The 21,793-nt window shown below is 52.6% G+C and overlaps 2 protein-coding genes across 3 annotated transcripts in view; one reads left to right on the top strand and one right to left on the bottom strand.

Annotated features, from left to right (window-relative positions):
• Positions 1 to 272: 272 nt before the first annotated feature.
• NUBP1 (NUBP iron-sulfur cluster assembly factor 1, cytosolic) lies at positions 273 to 21,750 on the top strand. Of its 2 annotated transcripts, none has more exons than XM_047838570.1 (11): positions 273 to 333; positions 412 to 516; positions 2,247 to 2,380; positions 8,879 to 8,947; positions 11,550 to 11,582; positions 12,614 to 12,704; positions 13,322 to 13,476; positions 16,284 to 16,394; positions 16,653 to 16,755; positions 19,896 to 19,967; positions 20,496 to 21,750. In XM_047838570.1, exons 1-11 carry the CDS (start codon positions 315 to 317, stop codon positions 20,552 to 20,554), a joined length of 951 nt encoding a protein of 316 aa, XP_047694526.1. In that variant the 5' UTR covers positions 273 to 314; the 3' UTR covers positions 20,555 to 21,750. The 2 variants fall into 2 exon arrangements, with proteins under 2 accessions (XP_047694526.1, XP_047694525.1); XM_047838569.1 differs by having other exon boundaries at positions 19,896 to 19,979.
• The window catches only part of TVP23A (trans-golgi network vesicle protein 23 homolog A), a 32,305-nt gene continuing 27,717 nt past the window's right edge, over positions 17,206 to 21,793 (bottom strand). Inside the window, exons 7-8 of the mRNA XM_047838571.1 lie at positions 21,450 to 21,509; positions 17,206 to 20,550 (exon numbers count right to left, since the gene is read on the bottom strand). Coding sequence (XP_047694527.1) covers positions 21,450 to 21,509 — 60 coding nt within the window. The 3' untranslated portion in view covers positions 17,206 to 20,550. The remainder of the gene's footprint in view (positions 20,551 to 21,449; positions 21,510 to 21,793) is intronic.

Raw genomic sequence — 21,793 nt, 5'->3', positions numbered from 1 at the left:
ATGGATTAAATGGCTCTTAAATTTGAATATAAAGTGTATGTTAGCTAACAATTTTGCATCAGTATTTCTTGGGTATGAAATGGCATTGAGATCACGTAGGATAATGCCTTTGTTCCCAGGAGATAGGTGCTGAAGAATTCCCAAAGGATCTCTGCAGCTCAGAACTCGCAGCGGCTCAGACAAGACCTGCGCATGCACACAACCCTCTTGCTGAGACTTATTTCGCGCGGCTGGAGAGTCAGATTGGGCTCCAAGGGGCGGAAATACGTAAGGGCGGCTTCCGGTGACCCGCGCAGACGTCGAAGACAGCCGGAATGGAGGAGGTGCCTCAGGGTGAGCGCGCGGAGGGGGCATGGATAGGGGGGCTGGAGGGACAGGAACCCCTCTAACTGTGACCTTGTCCCCATGCAGGCTGTCCCGGGACCGGCAGCGCCCAGGCGGGCCGAGGGGCCTCATGTCAGGGGTGCCCCAACCAGCGGCTCTGCGCCTCTGGAGCCGGCGCCGCTCCAGACCCAGGTGAGGAAGGGGCGAGACCTGAGCCGGAAGTGAAGGGCGCCAGCCGGGAAGAGGTGGGGCGTGCGGGGACAGCAGATGGTTGATGGTGATGAGGGACGGCCCAAAGGTTGAGTGACAGAGGCGGGACCAGGGTGCCTGTTAGGAGGGGTGGTCCCAGAGGAGACGGGGCGTGGAAAAGTCAGGGTTGGGGCGGGGCCTTCAGTCATGGAAGAGTAAAGGGAAGTAGCGGGCTGGGGCGGAGCCTGAAGGATCAGTGAGCGGAGTCCGGGCGAAGTGTGGGCGGGGCCGGAGGTTTGAGTGACAGTGACCGGCAGTGGTCGGAGGAGGCCTTCAGCACAAGGAGTAGGGTATAGACTTTGAACTTGGGGGGTGGGGGAGGCGGGGCTCGGGCTTATTCTTTGGACAACATAGTCTTCCTTTGAAAAAGGAGCAATTCTCGCGTTCATTTAACAGAAATATGCATCCATCACCTCCTGGGCACAATGGTCTGTGTTGGGGGTACTGTGAATGAGACAGACGGGGTCACTGCCCCAGTGGATGTTAGTTTAACAGGCGAGACCCACAATAAGCAACTAAGCAAATAACTTATCACAGCAATCAGTACAAAGGATAAATGGGAGGGTGGGGGAAGACTCTGGGGACTTACAGAAAGATCTTAAAAAGCAGGAGGCTGGGAGAGTTTTGAAAGTGTTCAAAGAGACTTGGGTTTGGTTCTTGGGTCCCACAAACAGTATGACCTTGAGCAAGGTTCTTAACTTCTCTGAGCCTCCATTTTCTCCGTAAAAACAGGCAAGGGGCACCCGGCTGGCTCACTAGAGCCTGCGACTGTCCATCGCAAGGTCATGAATTCAAGCCCCACGTTGGGCTTGGAGCCTACTTTTTATTTATTTTTTATTTTTTTATATATTTTTTTAACGTTTATTTATTTTTGAGACAGAGACAGAGCATGAACAGGGAAGGGGAAGAGAGAGAGGGAGACACAGAATCTGAAACAGGCTCCAGGCTCTGAGCAGTCAGCACAGAGCCCGACGCGGGGCTCGAACTCACGGACCGTGAGATCATGACCTGAGCCGAAGTCGGACGCTTAACCGACCTAGCCACCCAGGTGCCCCAGGAGCCTACTTTTTAAATAAGTGTGTGTAGGGGCAGTAGTTCTCTCATGGGGGTATTTTAAGGATTTGCAGGAAGGTGAAACATTGAATGTGTAGTAAATGTGTAGTATGTGATCGTCATCCGTGGTCATCCTAAGTGCCTGCTATTTGTGAGAGTTTCTTTGCCTTGGCACTACTGAACTTTGGATCTGGATAATTCTTTGGGGGGTGGGGGACCGTCCTGCCCGTTGTTAGACATGTCACAGCATCGTGGCCTCTATGCACTACATGTCCATAGCACCCCTTCCTTGTGACAACCAAAAATGTTCCCGGGCAGATTTTGTCCCCGGTTGGGACGTGTTAATGTGGGTGAAGCTCTTCTAGAGCTGGGAATGTAGCAGTGGATGCTGCAGACAGTCTCTGTCCTCCTGGAGCTGATGTTCTAGAAAGAGGACACAGACCGGTCAACCGATAAACGAGATTTCAGATGTGCTCATTGCCTTATTTTCTTGGCAGTCCTTATTATCGCCGTTAGCTAGGTTGTATTTCACCCACAATCCCTTGAAAGAGCCCCAAGGATTTAGCTGTGGCAAGTCCCTTTGGTCAGAGGCTTCATCACCTGATTTGCTTTCTTTGCAGCCATAGAAGAAATCAAAGAAAAATTGAAGACTGTGAAACACAAAATCTTGGTGTTATCCGGGAAAGGTGGTGTTGGAAAAAGCACATTCAGTGCCCACCTTGCCCACGGCCTAGCAGAGGATGAAAACACACAGGTGGGACCTTGGGCAAAACTGGGAGAGACTCCTGTGTGAGGGTTCCTGAGGGTTTGTAGAGAACGGTTTCCTTAGACTAAGTTGGATTGGCTTCCTTGGAATCTAGATCCTTGCAGAGAGAAGGAGGAAAGCATAGCTGTTAAACAGTGAAATGAAGTATTTTGTTAGATTCTCCAGCTATGAAAATGGATAGCAGGTGGACATTTAATCTCTTGGTGTGCTGATGATTTTGTCAAATTCAGACTTCTTTCTCTTTATTAGCCCCTTTCTGCCTGTTTCTAGGCCAGGAGTCTACAAACTATAGCCCAAGGGCAAATACAGCCCCTCTCTTTTTATGGCCTGTGAGCTGGAATGGTGTTTACATTTAAAAATGGTTGCTTTTAAAGTGGTAAATAGCGTCCTTGATTTTGCCCACAAAGCCTAAAATGCAGTTTATCCTTGAATAGCAGGGGTTTGAACTGCATGGTTCCACTTACATGTGGGTTTTTTATGGTGCCATAAATGTATTTTCTCTTCCTCATGAGTTTTTTAGTAACCTTTTTTTCTCTAGCTTACTGTAGTGTAAGAATATAGTTACAGTGTAACACAAAAGTAAATGCTAATTGACTATTAATGTGTAAAGCTTCCGGTCAGCAGTAGGCTATTGGTAGTTAAAATTGGGGGGAGTCAAAGGTTCTGTATGGATTTTCGACTGCACAGGGGTTGTCTTGCTCAAAGGTCAACTGTATTTTCTATTTGGCCCTTGAGGAAGAAAACGTCTGCCAACCCCTGAACTGGGCCACTCACTCCTGGCCAAGTGTACACATGGGTGTGAAAACTCCCAGCTGCCTGGGTCTGCTCTCTGGATTTCAGCCTTAATGAAAGGTGTGATGTGGTGAGGAAGAGGGGGGAAAAATGTTTTTACCACAAAGTTCAAACGGAAATTTACAGTCCCTGCGATTTTTAAAAATACGTTGGATTCTTCATGGGAGTCGAGATAATTTTGCATTGACCTTAGAAAAATGACCCTCCTATTCACTTTGGTTGCCACTTTATGCCTAATAAAACCATGGATACTGTGGTTTATGATTTGTGTGTGTGTGTGTGTGTGTGTGTGTGTGTGTGTGTGTGTGTGTGTGTTTTAACACAGAACACATTCTGTGTTTTTGGTTTTTTCTAGAATGAAATTTTGTTTAAAATTCCAATAAATACTTAACACATCAGAGTTACTAGAGTAGCCTGGGTGTCTCTTAGACTCCAAGTCTCTGGTAGGTTGACCCCGAAACGACAGCCCTCGCTGAAGGCTTGTGGCTTGCCTGGCCCTGTGCGTGCTGTGGGTCAGAGAGCCTGCTGTTCTCTGGACGTGAATTGGCAACTAACTGCGCTCTGGTGCATCAGGATACTCTTCAGGGCCTACGTGGAAAAACAGTTGTATTTTGTTCGTGTTGAAAGCCATTTCTTCTCTCCGTTCTTCCCGTGGTCTTTGTGCCTCCTTTTGTACATGGGCTTATCTTTGGGTATTAGTTTTCTCTTCGTGCGTTTTGAATATGGAGTAATTTTTTTATATACGAGGGCTGAGTTTCGGTTCAGATTTCTTTTCTAACTCTGATAAATGGCCCTCCGCTTTTTGACTTTAAAAAAAAATAAAAAAGTGCCAGAAGGGAATGTAGAAGTGCGATTAATTCAATATCGAAGTTTCAAAACTGCCATGTGTTTATTTTTAGATTGTGAAAGCTGGGTGAATTTCAGCGTTTTATCCTTGTAGGAGATAAACCATTCTACGTTAGTGTGAAATACCACCGTAAGATCTTAACAGAAGGCTTCATTTCTGCAAAAAAGCCAGCTACAGTGGGTAGGAGATCAAGCCTACCATTTTGACCTGCCCTCAATATACACGGGGGCCACTGAGACACCTCACCAGTATCTAGGGACTCTAGGAATACATTTTTCAAATCACTGGATTAAGGAGTTAGAGTTTGCGGGGCGCCTGGGTGGCTCAGTCCGGCGAGCAGCCGACTTCAGCTCAGGTCATGATGTCACAGCTTGGGAGTTCAAGACCCACGTTGGGCTCTATGCTGGCAGCTCAGAGCCTGCTTCGGATTCTGTGTCTCCCTCTCTCTCTGTCCTTAACTCACTTGCGTTCTGTCTCTGTCTCTCTCAAACATAAATAAACATTAAACAAAAAACAAAACAAAAAAAAAAAGAAATTAGAGTTTGCTCCAGGGGTTGGCAAACTTTTGTGTAAAGAACATTTTACACAAAATGTGAATATTTTAGGTTTCGCAGGCCATAGGAAGGCCTACAAAGACTAAATCTTTTCTGTAGCAAGTATTTAGTCCTGCCCTTACACATAAGTGCAGCCATAGACAATCTGTAAAGAAACAAACATGGCCATGTTCTAATGCAATTTTATTGTCACTGGTACTTGAATTTTATAGCATGAAACTGTGTAATTTCTTCCCCTTCTCCACCCTTCTAAAAACGTAATAACCGTTCTTACTTTGTGGGCTGTACGGAAACAGGGAACGGGCTGGGTTTGGCGCCCAGATTGTAGTTTACTGGCCCCCAGTTTGGTTTGTAGCACTAGAAGCACCGGTGCTGGCAGGGGAAGTGCCTCTTTGGAGGAAGGGTGAACCCTTGGGGAGGCCACAGGCCGGGAGTGAAGCGGCTGGGCTGGGTCATCTGAAACGCCCGGTGTTCTCTGACTCACCCAGGCTCTGAATTCTCCCTTCTTCCTTCTTCTTGTTCTGATCGTTTGCTGGTGCTGGAGCTGTTCCTGCCGGCCTCCAGTGGCTGAGGTGGGCTTCTCTGGAATTTGGCGTCCACCCTCCAAGATGTGCTTTAGGGATTTCGGACACAGGAGGGAGAACTTGGAGGGACCCCTGGGCTTGAAGAAGGCGGCCTCTGGACTCCGGCAGGGACTGAGGGAAGTGTGTGTGGCAGGCAGTCTGGTGGGGTTCCTGCAGGGAAGGGAGCCACAGATGAGGCTGAGCCAGACCAGGGAGGCTTTGAATGACCTAGTAAGACATTTGGCGAGCAAAGAGGTAGGATTTGAGCGTTGTGTTAAGAGCATTGCACTGAAGTCGGCCAAGCATGTGACTGAGTATCATTAGAGGGTACAGGAAGCCAGGCGGGAGGCGGTGTTTGTGGCTGCTCCTGGAGGACCCGGAGTAGGGCCGTGGGTGGAACAGTGGCCAGGGAACAAATGAAGGGAGAGTCCAGGAGACTGAAGAAGCAGGGCCTTACCGCTTTTGGAGAAAGGGCAGAATCAGAGCTCCAGGGTGGTGGGTGCTGTAGAGTGTGGTGGGCAGGAATACCGGCCCTGGAGTCAGACTGCCTGGGTTCCCATCACAGCTTCGTCCACACCGCTTCCGTGACCTCGGGCAGGTTCCCAGGCTCTCTGCCTCCGTTTTCTCTGTAAAATGAGCGTCAGCACCGAAGGAAGTAATGGGTGTAAATGTAAAGGGCTCAGTATGGTGCCTGACGGCGGGGGAAGTGCTCGGTAAATTCTGTGACGGCCGTCCTTACTGCTTCGTCCACCAACTGGAACGGGAGGGGGAGGCGGTGACGATTTCGACTTTAGCCTACCCCAAGCACCGTGCTGAGGAGGTTCGAAATCTACTTGTTGACTGATTCTTCTGTCAGTCCCTTGCCGTTTGAGGATCGCATTTGCATTGGCCGGTTGGTCAGCCAAAAACTGTGATGGTTTCCCTGAGAGAATATCCACATTAACCAGAATGCTCTCTGCCTTTAGAAGCAGTCAGGCATATTCCTAAACGGTCCGAAGATGGGCTTTCACCAGGCCAGAGGCAAGTAACCACTTGGAAGGAGACTGTTGTTTACACACACAACGATGCTTCCACTAGTTACGTTCTGAAGTAGTTGTCTGGACTCCGCAACTGAAGGGAAACACACCATCCAGTGTGGAAATAGGGCTGATAGGCTGGATTTCTTGATGCACTGGTGGCTTACAAAAAAAAAAAAAAAAAAAGTCTGCACTTAGGAAAGTGTATTTCCCCATAGATCCTTCTCATGACTGGGAACGTCACTGTCTCCAAAGGCTGGAGGCTGTTGACAGACGGACAGTAGACTCTGCATCTATTGTGTTGATTAATCTCAAATAGCACATGTTCCTTCCTTCCCTAAATTCAGGGGGGCAGTTCTGGTCCCTTTTCTGTCCACTGTCTCGGGGAAGCGCATCCCTGACTCTCAGCAGGACTGTTCTGTGTTAGCACTCAAGGCAGGCAGGTGTCCCAACAACTTGTTAGCGAAGGGTCTTGAGCCCCGAGGGAACAGAACTAGGACGACGCACCCCCCGCTCCCACTGACCACCGGCAGTCTGGGATTTTGTGAGTCGTGGTGAAGGGAGCAGAAGCTTCGAAAGTGACACCTCAGCTGGGAGACCACAAAAGCTCACACACTGTCTTTCTGCGGCAGAGTCACCAACTCCCACAAGGGACCAAGTGGTCATCTTACTTTGTGATCTGAAAGGGGATTATAGCATTAGCGGGCCCTCTCTGGGGGCTTCTGGACGGAATAAGGCATGTGTCCGGGGCTTGTAGACTTTAGAGCTTGGAAGGGGTCCGATGGTGTCCTGAACATTGGCTTCTGGGATTAGGAGCTATGACGGTTGGGGTGGAGAGAACAGTCCACATGGGTGGCTGGATGGAATGCCATCAGGGCTACAGCTTACCTCCCATCACCTCTTTTTTTTTTTTTTTTTTTTTATTTTATTATTTTTTTAAGGTTTATTTTTGTGAGAGAGAGGGAGACAGAGTGTGAGCAGGGGAGGAGCAGGGAGAAGAGGGAGACACAGAATTCGAAGCAGGCTCCAGGCTCTGTGCTGTCAGCACAGACCCCAATACCAGGCTCGAACTCACGAACTCTGAGATCATGACCTCATCGGAAGTCAGACGCTTAGCCGACTGAGTCACCCAGGTGTCCCCATCACCTCTTCTTAAGGGGAAGTTTGGGATCCTGATGGTACCCTGTTCCCCCAGTCTCTGGCTGGGAGATCGTTGTGGCAAAGCCTGCTTGTCTCATCAGGCTTCTAGAACCTTTCACAGAGGCCCCAGTAAGGTTTACTCAGGCACGTTTGTCTCTACTAGGGTTCTCTGGCTTGAGCAGAAAGGGAGTTAGTTGGATCGGTTCTGGGCTAGTGACAGGTTCAAAAGGAAGTGTGAAGGGGACAGGATACATGGCCGCCCAGAGGTCTGGATAGCAGAGACATGTCAGTCTTTTTGGACACCACCAGGGAAGAGAGTGCATGGGATGTGTTTCTTGCACTCCTGCATCTTTGCACTCAGGATTTGCCCCCTTGGTTGTGGGGAGCCTGGTTCCTCTAAACTGATAAAATCGTTCCCCTAAGAAAGGGTGCAGAGACTGAGTAGAAACCGAGAGTGCGAGGAAAGCCTGTTAGGATTGCAGTGATGGTGTGATTTCCTGAGTCGTGAGGCCCTGAGGTAAAACGTCTAGATCATTAACACCCACCAGCCTCGAGTGCCAGCGTGAAGGGAAGGAAACCGGGTCCTCAGCTTGAGAATAGTTGGGCTGCGTTCTCCAGGTGGCCCAGCAGGGGGCGGGGGAGCCAAGAGGCTGGTCTGATCATGAATCGGTTCCTGATCCAGGGTGAGCAGAGTGAGGAAGTGGAGGCTGGGGTCTGCTGGGAGCAGCGAAGAGGAAGCAAGAAGCGGATTTGGAGCAAGTTCAAAAGTTACCCGGAGGTGCTGCACTCCGGATTGTTGACGTCGAAGTCTTGAGAGGAATGCCAACCCTCCTGCTCTTCAGAGGGTTCCTGAAGGCGTCTCCCAGCCTGTCCTGTGTCATGCGGAGAAGCTGGGGCGTTTGGGGTGGGAGGAGTCCTCCCAGCCTTCACACAGCTTCCCTCGACTTCCTTCTTACCTTCAGTGTCCTGGTAGGCGTTAAGGGGAAGCCATCACTAACTTTCATGATCACAGTGCAGTGCAGCTTGGTCAGAGGTCAGCGAGAGCCTCCACTCTGGCCTTCCTCTCCAGGCCCCTCGGGGTCACGGAAGGGGGCCCGGTGTTGGAGTCGGGAGACCTTGGTTTACGTCCCAGCTCTTCTTGCTTATTGAACAAGTCAGTGGGCCTCTCTGAACCTCAGTTTCGTTTTCTGTAAAGCAGGGATAATGATACCCACCTCCCCTTCGGGCACACGGTCAAGGCCGAGTGAACAGTGAGCAGTGGCTGCACCCGAATCTTTGACCGGACATTGGGTTGTTAGATCACCCTGGAGTTGGGCCAGACCTGGGGGTGGGTGCTGAAATCATTGGCGTTGATGGACTGTGCCGCGTTCTCTTCAGGAGTTCTCGACTGTGTCTCCGTCGCCTGGAAGATGCATGCTGTAACTCCCCTGAGATTCCATTTGGTCCACATCTGACTTAGTTTCTATCTTCTGCACTTCCTCTTTTCTTCAAGCCCCGTTTCTTTCCCAGTAGTGCACATCTGGAGGACTGCACACTCAGTTGCATCACTGCTCTGGTCTCTTCTTGTTTCCCAGGTCGCCCTTCTGGACATTGATATATGTGGGCCATCGATTCCCAAGATGATGGGATTGGAAGGAGAACAGGTGAGAACTGTAATGCACACCACAGCCAGTATCCTCACGGCAGACGGCTGGGCCGAGCGGCTGATCCCAGACAGAGCAGAGCCGTGCGTCTCCACCCGGCCATGCTGAAACCAGACAAACATTCACTGGTCCGTCTACGTGAACGACAGCTGTGAACGGTTGTGGGGGGGTGGGATTGTATATAAAGTCCACCCACGCCCTTTGAGAAGTATTAGTTTCAATGCCTTCTTGGAGGGGAAGGGAAACACGAGTGAAATGCAGAAGTAAGACACAGAAACTTCACTCTGCCTGGGAAAGCTAGGCCGGTCTTTGCCAGGGGTCCATACCCTTGGAAATAGGGGAATGTTTTTGCCCTCGTTGTCACCCCTAGGGAGCTGAGGCTGCGAGGCGGGCAAGTGACCCGGAGGAGGACCTCAGCCCTACAGCAGTCTGTACAGGTGCTGATCTCTCCCTCCTAGGTGGTAAGAAGCAGTCCCAGAAAGGGTCCCCCTTGAAGACAGTGCATTAAAGTGAGGCCGGAGAGCTAGGATGTTCCCAGGGTGTTAGATTGGCTCATTCTTCACATAACTGCTGGGCACCGTGCGCGAGCTGGGGGAGCGTAGTCAACAAGGCAAATAAACATCCAGCCCTGGTGGGAGGGGGGCAGCTGACAGATCAAAGATAATGAGAGCAGGGTAGGGGGGATGGGAGGAGCAAGGGGAGCTGCTGCTTAGGAGGGTGTGGTCCAGGGCATCCTGCTGGGGAAGAGCCTCCTGGGCTGAGGGAGCCAGGTGCAGGAGCCCTGGGGCAGGAGTGTCACCAGCACAATGACTAGTGGCAGGGTGACGGGTAGGGGAGCTGGACAGTAGCCAGAGGCAGGCAGGCCGGGCCTATGGGCGCTAGTCAGGGCTGGGATTTGCTGCTGAGGGCGCCTCGGGAAGGGGCATGACACCATCCAGGAGGGAGGAAGAGCTTAGGGGTCCAACACGTGTGCTCATGTGCCATCAGTAACCAGCTTCTTCGCACACGCCCACAGCACGGCTCTGTGTTTACTTGTCAGTTACGGGCACGTAGCACTGAATGTACCAACAGGTGAGTATTTTATAGACGCTGAATTTTTTACATGGTGAGATAAAATCGAAGTGATGCTGTTTTCTTCTCATACCCTGTGGGGTTATTATGTTTTTTACCCCCTCTTTTAAGCCTGCCATTGTGGAGGATGAGTTTAAATAGGGAAGAAGTTTGTTGTTTTGTTTGTTTTAATCTTTGTTTATTTTTGAGAGAGAGAGAGAGAGAGAGAGAGAGAGTGTGTGTGTGTGTGTGTGTGCAAGCGGGGGAGGGGCAGAGAGAGAGAGGGAGACACAGAATCCGAAGCAGTCTCTAGGATCTGAGCTTTTAGCACAGAGCCTGATGCGGGGCTCGAACCCATGAACCGTGAGATCATGACCTAAGCTGAAGTCAGATGCTCAACCTCTTGAGACCCTGGGCGCCCGTTTTTTGTTTGTTTGTTTTTTTTGTTTTTTTTTTTGTTTATTTTTTTTAAATGAAGACCTGGGTGAAATAGGTGAAGGGGGACCAAGGACACACCTGTTGTGATGAGCAGAGTAGCAGATGGAATTGTAGAGTCTCTGTGGTGTATTCCTGAAACTGATGCAACGCTGCATGTTTGCTGGAATTAAGAAAAGCTAAAAAACCCTTAAAGCCAGTCATCAGAGACCACCTGGTTTATGGTTGCATGTCTGTGAAATGTCCAGAACAGGCACCTCTGTAGAGACAAGGGTGGGTGGTGGTCATCTAGGATAGGAGGGAGGTGGAAGGATCGGGGACGACCGCTAAGGGGTGACGAAAATGTTCTGAAACTGACTGGTGGTGGGGGCCCAGCTCCCGCGAATATCCCGAAAGCCACTGAGCTGTTGGCTGTGGGAGACTGACGTGGCGTGGGAATGAGATCTCCGGAGAGCGTTTTAGCAGTAGGGCTCCTGTGCTGCCCGGCGACACAGCTGCTAAGACTGCCGTGTACTTGGAAGTGGAGTCAGGTCCAGCTTGAAGAGGAAGAGGCGGGGTGGGGTTGAACGCCGGCTGTTAACGAACGTCTGCTGGAAAGAGAGTGTGAATCATGAAGTGGCCCCTGAGCTTCCTGTCGACACCTCTCCCCTGTCCCCACCCCCACCCCCCCCCCCCCCGCCCAGTTCTTGTGCTCACAGGCTGACACCCCGGCCGCCGATGGGCCAGGGTCTGTGTCGCTGCTTCACACCTGGCCTTTTACAGAGACAGCCTTGCTGTGCCACAGTCCCCTGCACATCCTCGACAACCCCCGCCTGGTTGCTGTCACACCTGTAAAATACCCCCGGCCCCAGGTTATATTTGAACCTGACTAGACATAACCAGCCAGGGTTTCAAAATAACCCAACTCAGGGAGGGTGGGGGGTTGAGAAATAGAGCTTGTATGACCCATGGCCTCTCCCCAGCTGTTCACTCTCTAGTAAAGATTTAGTGGTAGCATTTGAGAGGATGAATTGTTTTATGAAGTTGTTTTCTTAATGTGTAAATCGGTCTGTGTGAGAAGTGTGCCTAAGCGTGTCATTTCTTACAAATGCGTGTGTCCATGTTTGTGTTTGTGCAGGTTCACCAGAGTGGCTCGGGCTGGTCTCCAGTGGTGAGTTGGTTTTGTTTTGTTTTTCAATGTTTATTTTTGAGAGAGAGAGTGCGCAAAAGTCGTGGGGGCGGGGGGGGGGGGGGGAGGGAGACACAGATTCCAAAGCGGGCTCCAGGTTCTGAGCTGTCAGCACAGAGCCCAATGCGGGGCTCGAACTCAAGAACCGTGAGATCGTGACCTGAGCTGAAGTCCGAGGCTTAACTGACTGAGCCACGCAAGCACCCTATTATTTCTCTTTGCCTTATTTTCAGGGTAGTGTGTCCTGTGTACGTAGCAGATGTGGGTTGGGCTGGCAACACTTTCCTCAACCCAACGCTCAGTCAGCAGATACTATCGAAGGACTGTTTTAGGTGCAGGGAATACAGTTAAGATCAGGGACTGGCAAACTGTTTCTCCGAAGGGTCAGATAGTAAATATTTGCAGTTCAGGGACGGTACGCTACCCGCTGTTGTAGTGTGAAGGTAATAATACGTGAACAAATGACCACGGTTGTATTCCAATAAAACTTGACGTCCGAAAGCAGAAGGTGGGCGAGATTTGGCCTGGAAGCTAAGGTTTGCCAACCCAGGTGAGAGCAGTTAAAGGATGCTTCAGCTGAGGTTAGGCTGCAGCACAGGGCCCCAGGGGGCCTCTTTCAAGTCCCCCCCCCCCCCCATATGGTAACCCTTCTTCTCCCCCTGCTCAAAACGATTTGTGGGTTTAAAGAATGAATAGACCCAAGGCGCCTGGGTGGCTATCGGTTAATGGCCTCACTCTTGGTTTCAGCTCAGGTCATGAGTTCACGGTTTGTGAGGTCAGGCTCCGTGCTGACAATGCAGAGCCTACTTGGAATTCTCTCTCTCCCCGTCTCTCTCTCCGTCCGTCCCTCCCTCTCTCAAAATAAATAATAAACTGGCAAAAAATAATGAATAGACCCATAAGTCACGTGGTCATTTAGTTCCCCAAATGGTTTTTTCATTTTGAGCTCAGATAAATGACAAGGAAGTGCCTTGCCCTGTGGTTTTAAATGTTTCTTGTTTCATCCTGTTTAGTTCTTGGAAGACAACCTGGGGGTGATGTCCGTGGGTTTCTTGCTCAGCAGTCCTGACGATGCCGTTATCTGGAGGGGACCAAAGAAGAATGGTTTGCCACTCCACTTTTTCTCTTTGCTTACCATCTTCCAAGGGCAGCCTGGCCCGTCAGGATGGCAACTGTGATCTGCCGGGCTTTTGCACTGTATCATTTGTAAGCATCTCGTGGCCTCTGTTGTTGCCTTCACTGGTTGAAGAGAGCCTAACAGAAATACCAGGGGCTGTTTGACAATTTTTAACATCTATGATGGCATTTTTCTCCTTAAGACCTCTGTAACTCTGAAATTATTTTCACTGTGGTTTTATAGTAGCTTTTCTATGCCCAAGAAAGGTGTGAGGTGACATCATAGCAAGGTGATTGGGCCGCTGAGGCTTAAGGTAACCATGCACAAGTGTCTTTTAGGACAGGGCTCCTGAGCCCAGGCCCTCGCGACTTCTGGGGCCAAGAGAATTCTCTGTTAGGGGAGGGGTGGACTGTGTTCTGCCTTCTAGGGTGCCGGCACCCCGGCCTCTAGCTGCCAGATGCCAGTAGCGCGCCCCAGCCCAGCCGTGGGCAGACACCCCTGATGTAGAGCACAGACCAAGTGTACGTGAAGATCCTGAACCGCCTCGAGAGAGTCGTGAGTACGGAAACGAGAAAGAGAAGGGCCTCACTGGATCTCTCTCCAGGCATGATTAAGCAGTTCCTTCGGGACGTGGACTGGGGAGAGGTCGACTACCTCATCGTGGACACCCCGCCGGGCACGTCGGACGAACACCTCTCGGCCATCCAGTACCTGTCCGCGGCACACGTCGATGGGGCGGTGATCATCACTACTCCTCAGGTGAGCGAGCGCCCGGGCAGAGAGGGCGCCACGCTGTGCCTTGTCGAACGGTTTCTTTCTCGTGCGGTCTCGAGCCCCTTTTCTTGAAGCAGCTCCCGCCAACACGTGCTCCGACCGCCCTCGGTTCGGATCTGCAGAAACTTGTGAAATGTTTTGTCCGTGGTCCAGGCGTTTGCTGTGTACGAAATGAGCATGCCGCAGTTCTGTCCACAGATTAAACAGCGGCTCGAAATCGCTTTGAAGTGGCCTTCACCAAGCCCGCAAGGCCACTGGTGCTCTTAGAATTCAGCCTGTCCCTCGTGGTCACCTCCCCCCTCACTGTGCCCCTGCATCCATCCCCCTGCAGTGCTTCTGTTCACGTCTCCGACAAACGGAGGAAGTCTGGTTTTCCGTACAGCCATCTTCGGGTATAGACAGGCTTCTGGATAAGCTGCTACAGCCCTTGCCCCTTCTTTAGCGACGCCCGGGTCCTCCTGTCCTAGTCGCACGCAGGCCGTGCTGGGAGCACGCTGAGAAGAGAGCAGTAGCGTCAGCCTGAGTGAGCCCAGTGGTGAACAAACACGGTCAGGTTTGCGATGTGCTCTGTTCTTGTCATTGCTCTCACAGGGTCCCAAGAAACGAGTTACACCCGTCACGGTACTCTCCTCCACTCCTAAGAAAGCACAAGAAAGTAGGTTTTTGTCTGCGAGGCAGTCAGTATCACCCCCTGTCAGACCTGCGCCGAACACCCACTACGAACACGCCTCGGGCCAGGCGCCAGGGAGGGAAAAGGCCGGTCCTCCCTCAGGGCCTGTGCGGTTCATGGAGGAACGTGGGTGCCGGACGCAGTGCATTTGTGGCGCTCCGACAAGCGGGGGTGACCACGGCGGGCCACGTGGGGGGTGCCTGGGTCAGGGAGCGGACGACGCGACAGGCGCGAGAGAGGGCTCTGGTGCTGGTCAGGGGGCCTCTGCGGGGCGTGCAGAGGAGCAGATACGCCCCTCTGGTGGCTGCAGCGGAGGGAGCACCTGTTCCAGGGAGCGGCAGTGGAGGGAGGGTGGCTTTGTCCTTAGGCTGGTCGGGGCCACTCCAGGCCGGCCACACGATTGAGTGTGGTCCCAACAGGTTACCGCAAAGGAAAAGCATCTGTTCGGAATGCAGCGCCATGTCGTGGGATGTTGATAGCGGGGAGGCGTTAGGGGGGTGGGCGCAGGGAGCATACAGGAACTCTTGCTATTCAGTTTTGTTGTGAACTGGTTCAAAATCATCTGTTGAGAAACCACAGAAATCCACTTTGCATCAAGGTGGCTTCTTCAGGGCCGCCTGGGTGGCTCAGTCAGTTGAGCATCCGATTTCGGCTCAGGTTCATGAGTTTCAGTCCCATGTTGGGCTGTCGGCTGTCGGCTCAGCCTGCTTTGGATCGTCCGTCCCCTTCTCTCTGCCCCTAGCCCACTCACGCTTGCTCTCTCAAAAATGAAGAGACGTTAAAAAAAAAAAAAAAAAAGGCTAAGGCAACTTGACTATGAAAGAGAGCACAGACTGCCCCTTGGGCTCAAGAAGAGAGGCACAGCTGGGGCGCCTGGGTGGCGCAGTCGGTTAAGCGTCCGACTTCAGCCAGGTCACGATCTCGCGGTCCGTGAGTTCGAGCCCCGCGTCAGGCTCTGGGCTGATGGCTCAGAGCCTGGAGCCTGCTTCCGATTCTGTGTCTCCCTCTCTCTCTGCCCCTCCCCCGTTCATGCTGTCTCTCTCTGTCTTAAAAAAATAAATAAACGTTGAAAAAAAAAAATTAAAAAAAAAAGGAGAGGCACAGCAAGAGCAGAGGCTGGCCCTTCTCCTGGAAGCCATGGAAGAACACTCCACATTTGTGTGCCCTTCCTCCAGAACCTCTCGGCAGAGTGTGACATGACAGTAGGGTCTCCCGGTTTCTCAGAGCCCTTCACAGCCACCGTTACAGGCAGCGGACCCTTTTGGGGGGCGTTTTTGACACAGCGGCGCCACCAAGGAGAGAACGACAGAGGTGCAAGGAGATGCGGGGACTCTTAACAGCTGACCTTCTCGCTAAATGTCTTTGTGTCTCTCCCTCCGTGCCAGAGAGACCGAGAACCAAAGGTGTGCTCAGGAGAGAGGGAGGACTGGAAGCCTTGAGCCTCCGGGCACCCCGCACATGGTAAAGCCACAGACGTGTCTGCAATACTGTGGCACCGGGGCGTGGAGAGGGTACTAAGCAAGCATTACACACAGTGCTCATGCTGTCAGACGAACTTTCAGAGTTCAGAAGTAAATTCGATCTCAATACGGGAACGTGCCTTAGTTTCTTGTCCCTAAAGCTGTGTTCCGAAGTCGAGATCAGAGGTTAGCAAACCTTTTTTTTTTTTTTTAAATGGCCAGATATAAATATTTTAGGCTTTATGTCTCCTACATCCTGTCACAGCTACTCCCTTGTACCATTGGAGGACAAAAGCAGCCTGGGATGAGATGTGAAGGAATGGGCGTGGCTGCGTCCAGAAGTTTCTAAAAACAGCAGGCCCACTGTCCCCTGATCTAGACAATGGTGCACAGTCGTGTACTGCTGAGAAAACAACCCTGAGGTGTCTTAAAAGGTTATTATTCTGCACAATCATTGTACGTTTACCATATGGCTGTTCAGGTTTATCCTTTCGGGGTTTGTGGGAGTCCATGCCCCAAACAGGCGTCAGCACATGGTCGGCCCCAAATACTTATTAAACGTGAGGCTTTCTGGTGCCGAATCCACTGCACTGCCGCCCCTGCCCGCACACGGTCTGTCTTCACTTTGATCTTGAAATAAATGGTGTTTTGAACCTTGACAGGAGGTGTCCCTCCAGGACGTCCGCAAAGAAATCAGCTTTTGCCACAAGGTGAAGTTACCCATCATCGGAGTGGTGGAGAACATGAGTGTCTTCGTCTGCCCCAAGTGCAAGGTGGGAGTGTGGCGGCCCAGGCCCTTCCTCGTAGTGGTGGAGGAGAGCCCGGGACATGGTTTCTGTGTCACAGTTTCTGCTTTCCCCCTCATTTTGGGAAGTGGGATCACACACCAAAATAATGCTGATTTAAGAAAAACTCTGCTGGGGTGGTTACTGTTTCATATTCAAACAGCCATTTTTTAAAGTTGCCTTAAAATGTCCAGTTTTAATTCTGAAAACAAAGTCCTAACTCTTCCCTTTTAACTTGCCTCATAGAAAGAGTCTCAGATATTCCCACCAACGACGGGGGGCGCGGAGGTCTTGTGCCAGGATCTGAAGATCCCTCTCCTCGGAAAAGTGCCTCTGGACCCACACATAGGTGGGTGAGTCTGAGTGCCAATCTCAACTTTGTGTCGCCAAGCGGGGTGTTCACACCCCGCATGGCCACGACCGTGGACGGTGGGGCCACAGATGAAGGGCCCGCTCTCAGGTGCTCACCTCCAGGCGAGGGAAACCGTAGGCGTGGGTGTGTAGTCAGAGCGAGTAAACCTCTGGGTCACGAGGGGGCCGCGTGGGGCCTGGAACATGGGTCACGACTGTCTGCAAGATGCTGGGAGGCCATGGGAGAGGAATTCACCCAAGGCGAGGGGGCCGGAGGAGGACTGGGCAGGGGTATGCTGGGCGGTCCCGTCTCAGGAATTAGGTTCTGAGGTGAAAGTCCTGAACACAGTTAGCCTTGGTGTTGGTCTGCCTTCAGCCGCTAGGTTACATGAAAAATGCCCCCTTTTTAAAAAGATTATTTTAATGTTTATTCTTGAGATACAGAGCAAGAGCGGGGGAGGTTCAGAGAGAGAGGGAGACAGAGAATCCGAAGCAGGCTCTAGGTTGCGAGCTATCAGCACAAAACCCGATGCAGGGCTCCAACTCACAGACCGCGAGATCCTGACCTAAGTTCAAGTGGGACACTTAGCCCACTTGAGCCACCATGTGCTCCCAAATGCCCCGTTTTTAATGCCAGAGTCCCGCACATCCCCTCTAGACAACCCCGTGAGCGGCAGTGACCCTGGAGGAGGGAATGGTGGACCCCATCCCCATTGTGTGTTCACTGTTGCTAAGTGGCATGGTGGGGAGGGCAGTCCACACCTTTTAAGTTATACCTGCCTCTACATTTGTTTTCGGGGACCACAGAGTTGAACTTGGGTATGTCGGCCGTGCCTGTGACGTGCAGAAGCGGTGGGGTGGGAGCACGAGCAGAGGGGCCTGGGCCTGCAGGAAGCCAAGGGGCGAAGGCTGGAAGGCAGGCTGGAGCCCAGGTGTGGACAGCTTTGCAGCCAAGCTTGGCCGCTGGGCCTTCAGCAGTTGGGAAAGGAGAATCAGACCCTGAGCCAGGGCACAGGGGCGAGTGCTGAGAGGGAGACCTGCAGGCCGCTCTGCAGGGGAGTGGGGAGGAGGGTAGGACTTGCCCGGGGCTGGGCGTTGCCATGTAGAGGAAGGGACGTGCAGGAGAGGGAAGGGGACAGGACTTGATGGTTGGGGAGAAAGTTGGCTGAGGTCCCAGCCATCTAGGAGCTGGGGCTGATGGGCAGCCATGACCAGGGGAGACACGGGTGTGGGGAGGGCCAGGTTCCTACTCCTTAGAGGCAGGGGAGGCTTGAGGGTTGGCAGCAGGCTGGGGAGCTGTGTGGGCCACGCCCAGGCAGGCCAGATTGTTGGGGGGCTGGAGGGAGGTGGGGCCTAGAGCACGGGGTGGAGGGTGAGTGCGGGGCTGCCCCAGGACTGCGTGCCTCTCTGGAACCCTGGGGCCCAGGAGAATATCCCGGGAGCCTTTGCTCCCCCTTGAGAAGCACTCTGTGCTGGGGGCCTCCCAGGTACCACAGGAAATCCCAGCTGTTCTTTTAGGGAGGGGCAAACACCCAGGGAGATTAACCACTTTGCGCCGACCAGGGGTGGTGCTGAGTTCGCCCTTTTCCCTCGGGTGGTCAGAGCACAGGTCTGCTGCTAAAGGTCCCCAGCGGCAGCTGGAGCACAGGGGCGCTGCTGAGGGACAGGCTCGGCAGTGGCTCTGGGCGCACCCACTGCTGTGAGCCTGTACCCTAGCTGGAGTCCGGGTCCCTCAGATCCCTATGATAGGATGGGAGGGGCCCGGAAGAGCCTGTCCAGGCTCGGGGAGCCCCAAGCCAGTGTGCAGGTCCCAGCCCCTGTGAGGGAGAGAGGCAGCTGCCCTCCTGCCTGACTCCACTAGTCACAAAGAAGCAAAGTTCTAGCACTTTACAAGAGCTGCTAGCAGAGGCCCCTGGGGGCGGCTGCGGCTCAGTCTGAAGCTAAGAGAATGAAGTGTCTTCTAGGGAGCAGTCCCGTGTGACGTTACATGTCCCTGAGCCTCATTTGTCATTGAAATCACGAGACCAGCAAGGAAAGGGGGTTAGCACGTTCGTACAGTGGAAAGGAAGACAAGGCAGTGAGGGCACTGTGACCCTCGGGAACTCTTTTGTCCAGCGGGAGCCAAGGTGGATGCCCGGACATAGACAGGAAGGGATGAAGCATGCGCTCCAGCCTGGGTGGGAGCCCGGGAGCAGGAGGTAAGGCCACCTCACTCGCCCTGGGGTTCTCAGCCCCTCCCCGGCCTCAGAGTCCTGCTTCTCCCCACCGCCGGCTGGAGGCTCCAAGTCCTGACAGCCGCATGTGTAAGAGGGGGTGATAACAATGCCCCCCCATCCCTGCCGGGGGGCTGCTGCTGCATCGATGTCCCCAGAGGACACCAGAAAGCCTCAGCAACAAGCTCTTCTGACAGGACTGTTCTTGGAGCACAGTCAGAGGAAAGGGGAGCCTTGAAAATGGGGAATGAACCAGGGTACCTTTGGAAGGGGAGGGCCTCCTGGGGAAGGGAAGACTTGAGAACATCGTGGCCATCACGGGACTCTGGTGGCATTCCCCAGACCTAGTCTAGCTACCACATTTCTGCCATGGTCCCAGGGGAGCCCGGGCTCATCTGGGCTCCACCTCTGCCAACCCCCTCTCCTCTTGGATCCTCCCTGCACCCCCCTCATCTCAGTTTCCCTGGCCCTGTGCCCAAGTACGAGGGGAAGTGAGGAAGGGATAGTTCGGCACTTGGCCTTGCCACGACCCACCTAAGGTTGGGGAGCAGAACCACAGCCCTGCTTCTCCAGCAGTGCTGGGTAGGCTGATGGGGTTCTGCCCAGGATAGGGGGAGAAGAAAAGAGCACCTGCCTGGCAGGGTCTCCGACCACTGCCAGAGGTCCCTGCACCGTGGCACCTGGATCCTAGGACCCCAGTGTGTGTCCTTGGGAGGGTGCCGGGAAAGCCCAGCAGACAGGTGGCCGCTGCCGTGGAAAACGCACCGGGTGGAACCCACGTCTTGTACACTCCTGTTCATTTTGTGTGTTTCTCAGCTTTGCTCTTGTCCGGTGAGGCTCAAGGCCTCCTAAGGTCACATGACCAGAAAGAACCCCCAGTTTGTGTGGCCACTGTCTTCACCGATGTTTTTTCATTTATCTCAAGGTAAGAGTTGTGACAAAGGACAGTCTTTTTTGATTGATGCACCGGATTCCCCAGCTGCTTTAGCCTACAGAGGTATCATTCAAAGTACGTGTGCGTGTGAGTCCCGGGAACTCAGAGGGCTGTGGGGCGGAGTGGGAGAAGATCCTGTCTAGGGTCATCTGTGGAGCATTAGGGTCACTGCCATGCAGCCTCAGGTGGGGACGGGAGGGCCAGTAGGGGCTGGGATGACCCTCAGCCCAGGAAGCCAGGCGTCTGTGAGAAACTGGTTAAAGGAAAAAAACAAACCTGTGCCGACCTGACTACATTGGTGGGCGGCCATTGGAAGCCTGGATTTTAGGGGGGCTGGGAGGGGTCAGTTGTTAAAGCTTGTAGGCTCATGGCGCACGGTGGAGTTCCTTTTACCTAGGAAGATGGTGTCCGGGGCCAATACCAGCATTCCCAGGATTCTTGATCTGTGGAATGAGCCAATGGGAGACAGGGCAGCAGCAGAACAGGGCTGTTTTGGGAGTTAGGCCGTCTGGGGGTTCAGCCCTCACCGGCACAGGCATGGCTGCCGGAGGCACTGCCTCATCGTCACTGCTTCTGTGTCTCGTGTTCCAGAAATCCAGGAGTTCTGTGGTCTCCATCAGCCAAAAGAAGAGCACCTCATCAGCTCCTGAAACACAAGAGAACACTCAAGACGCAAGCCACACTTGCACTCCAGCCTGAGCAGCGTGGGGACAAAGTGGGGTCACAGGCAGAAAGGGACCAGACTCTGGTATGGCGTGAAGTCATTTTTTTAGAGATGCTTGAGTCACAGGATTTGTATACTTTTCAACACACGTAAAGGCATTTTTTACAAACATGCCTCTTAAAAATAAGAACCTCAAACCTCTCCCCCAAGGCCTGCTTCCAGGAAAGAGCCAACGGCTTATTGGTCGGGGAATTCTCTGCTGGAAGCTTGTGCAGTTATAGAACTTCTCCCTCAAGCCACTGCTGCCTCAGAAGATAAGCCTAAAAAAGAACCCCGGTGATGGATGTGTGGCTTCACTGCAAAACCCAGTCATGGCTTCAAGTAGCACAGTCCAAACGCTGCTTCAGAATGAGGGAAAAATTAGTCCCCAGAAGCCCTTGAAAAGCTCTTAAATCACCCCTGGAAACAGAAGAGGTCATCTGTGTCTGTACCTAGTGCACACTATATCCCGTAATTCCCAGCATCCTATAAGACAGCTTATAGGGTTTTTGTTTTTTCTTAATTACATAAAAGGAGACACCCATGTAAATTCTAGAATTCTCTTCATTGCCAGGAGACGTGCAGGAATAGACACCGAGGGAAGAGTAAATTCCCGTTTCCCATCTCTCTCAGGGCATGGGCAGACAGATGGGCAAATCCCTCGTTCTCTCCCTCTCTTTCTCTCATTTCCTGCCCCCTCCCTTCATGCCTGCACATATGGTTGACTTTGTATGTGTTCAGTGTGAGGAAAGGGCAGGGGGGAGGCCTGCAAAACCCGGAGGACACAGGCTGGCTCGCCCCTGGCTCTGTGCCCAGGCCCCCACCTTGATCCCACCTCTTACCTAATGCTTGTGAATCTCCAGCCCCTTGAGGCCAGGCTTCTGGAAGTCCCTTGGGCTGGCCTGCAAGGGGAAAAGTCAGCTGTGGCTTTGTCCTCACAAGTGAGGGGGCCTGATTCTGCTGATTCAGGGGCCAGAGCAAACCCACGATGTAACCAAAAGCCCACAGAGCTCCTCGCTCAATGTCTTGGCCTAAAGCAGACCTGGTCAGATTTTAAGATGGTTCAACCAGTTGTAAGAAGAGCCTGGTCAAATTTCAAAGATTACTCTCACGTGTAGAAATATATGCAAAGTTAAAAAATTATTTTTGTGTGGTATTTTTGGGGGGTACTGACAGGGTAGCTTGG

Source organism: Prionailurus viverrinus, chromosome E3 (assembly GCF_022837055.1).
Source record: "Prionailurus viverrinus isolate Anna chromosome E3, UM_Priviv_1.0, whole genome shotgun sequence".
NCBI lineage: Eukaryota > Metazoa > Chordata > Mammalia > Carnivora > Felidae > Prionailurus > Prionailurus viverrinus.
The sequence above is the reverse complement of the archived record's forward strand: the minus strand, read 5'-3'. Positions and strand labels throughout refer to the sequence as shown.

Bases quoted from the DNA above. Each gene is read 5' to 3' on its own strand.
- NUBP1 (XM_047838569.1), top strand. The intron at 517-2,246 runs GTGAGGAAGGGG...CTTTCTTTGCAG, and splicing joins CGGCGCCGCTCCAGACCCAG to CCATAGAAGAAATCAAAGAA. The intron at 16,756-19,895 runs GTGGGTGAGTCT...ATTTATCTCAAG, and splicing joins GCCTCTGGACCCACACATAG to GTAAGAGTTGTGACAAAGGA.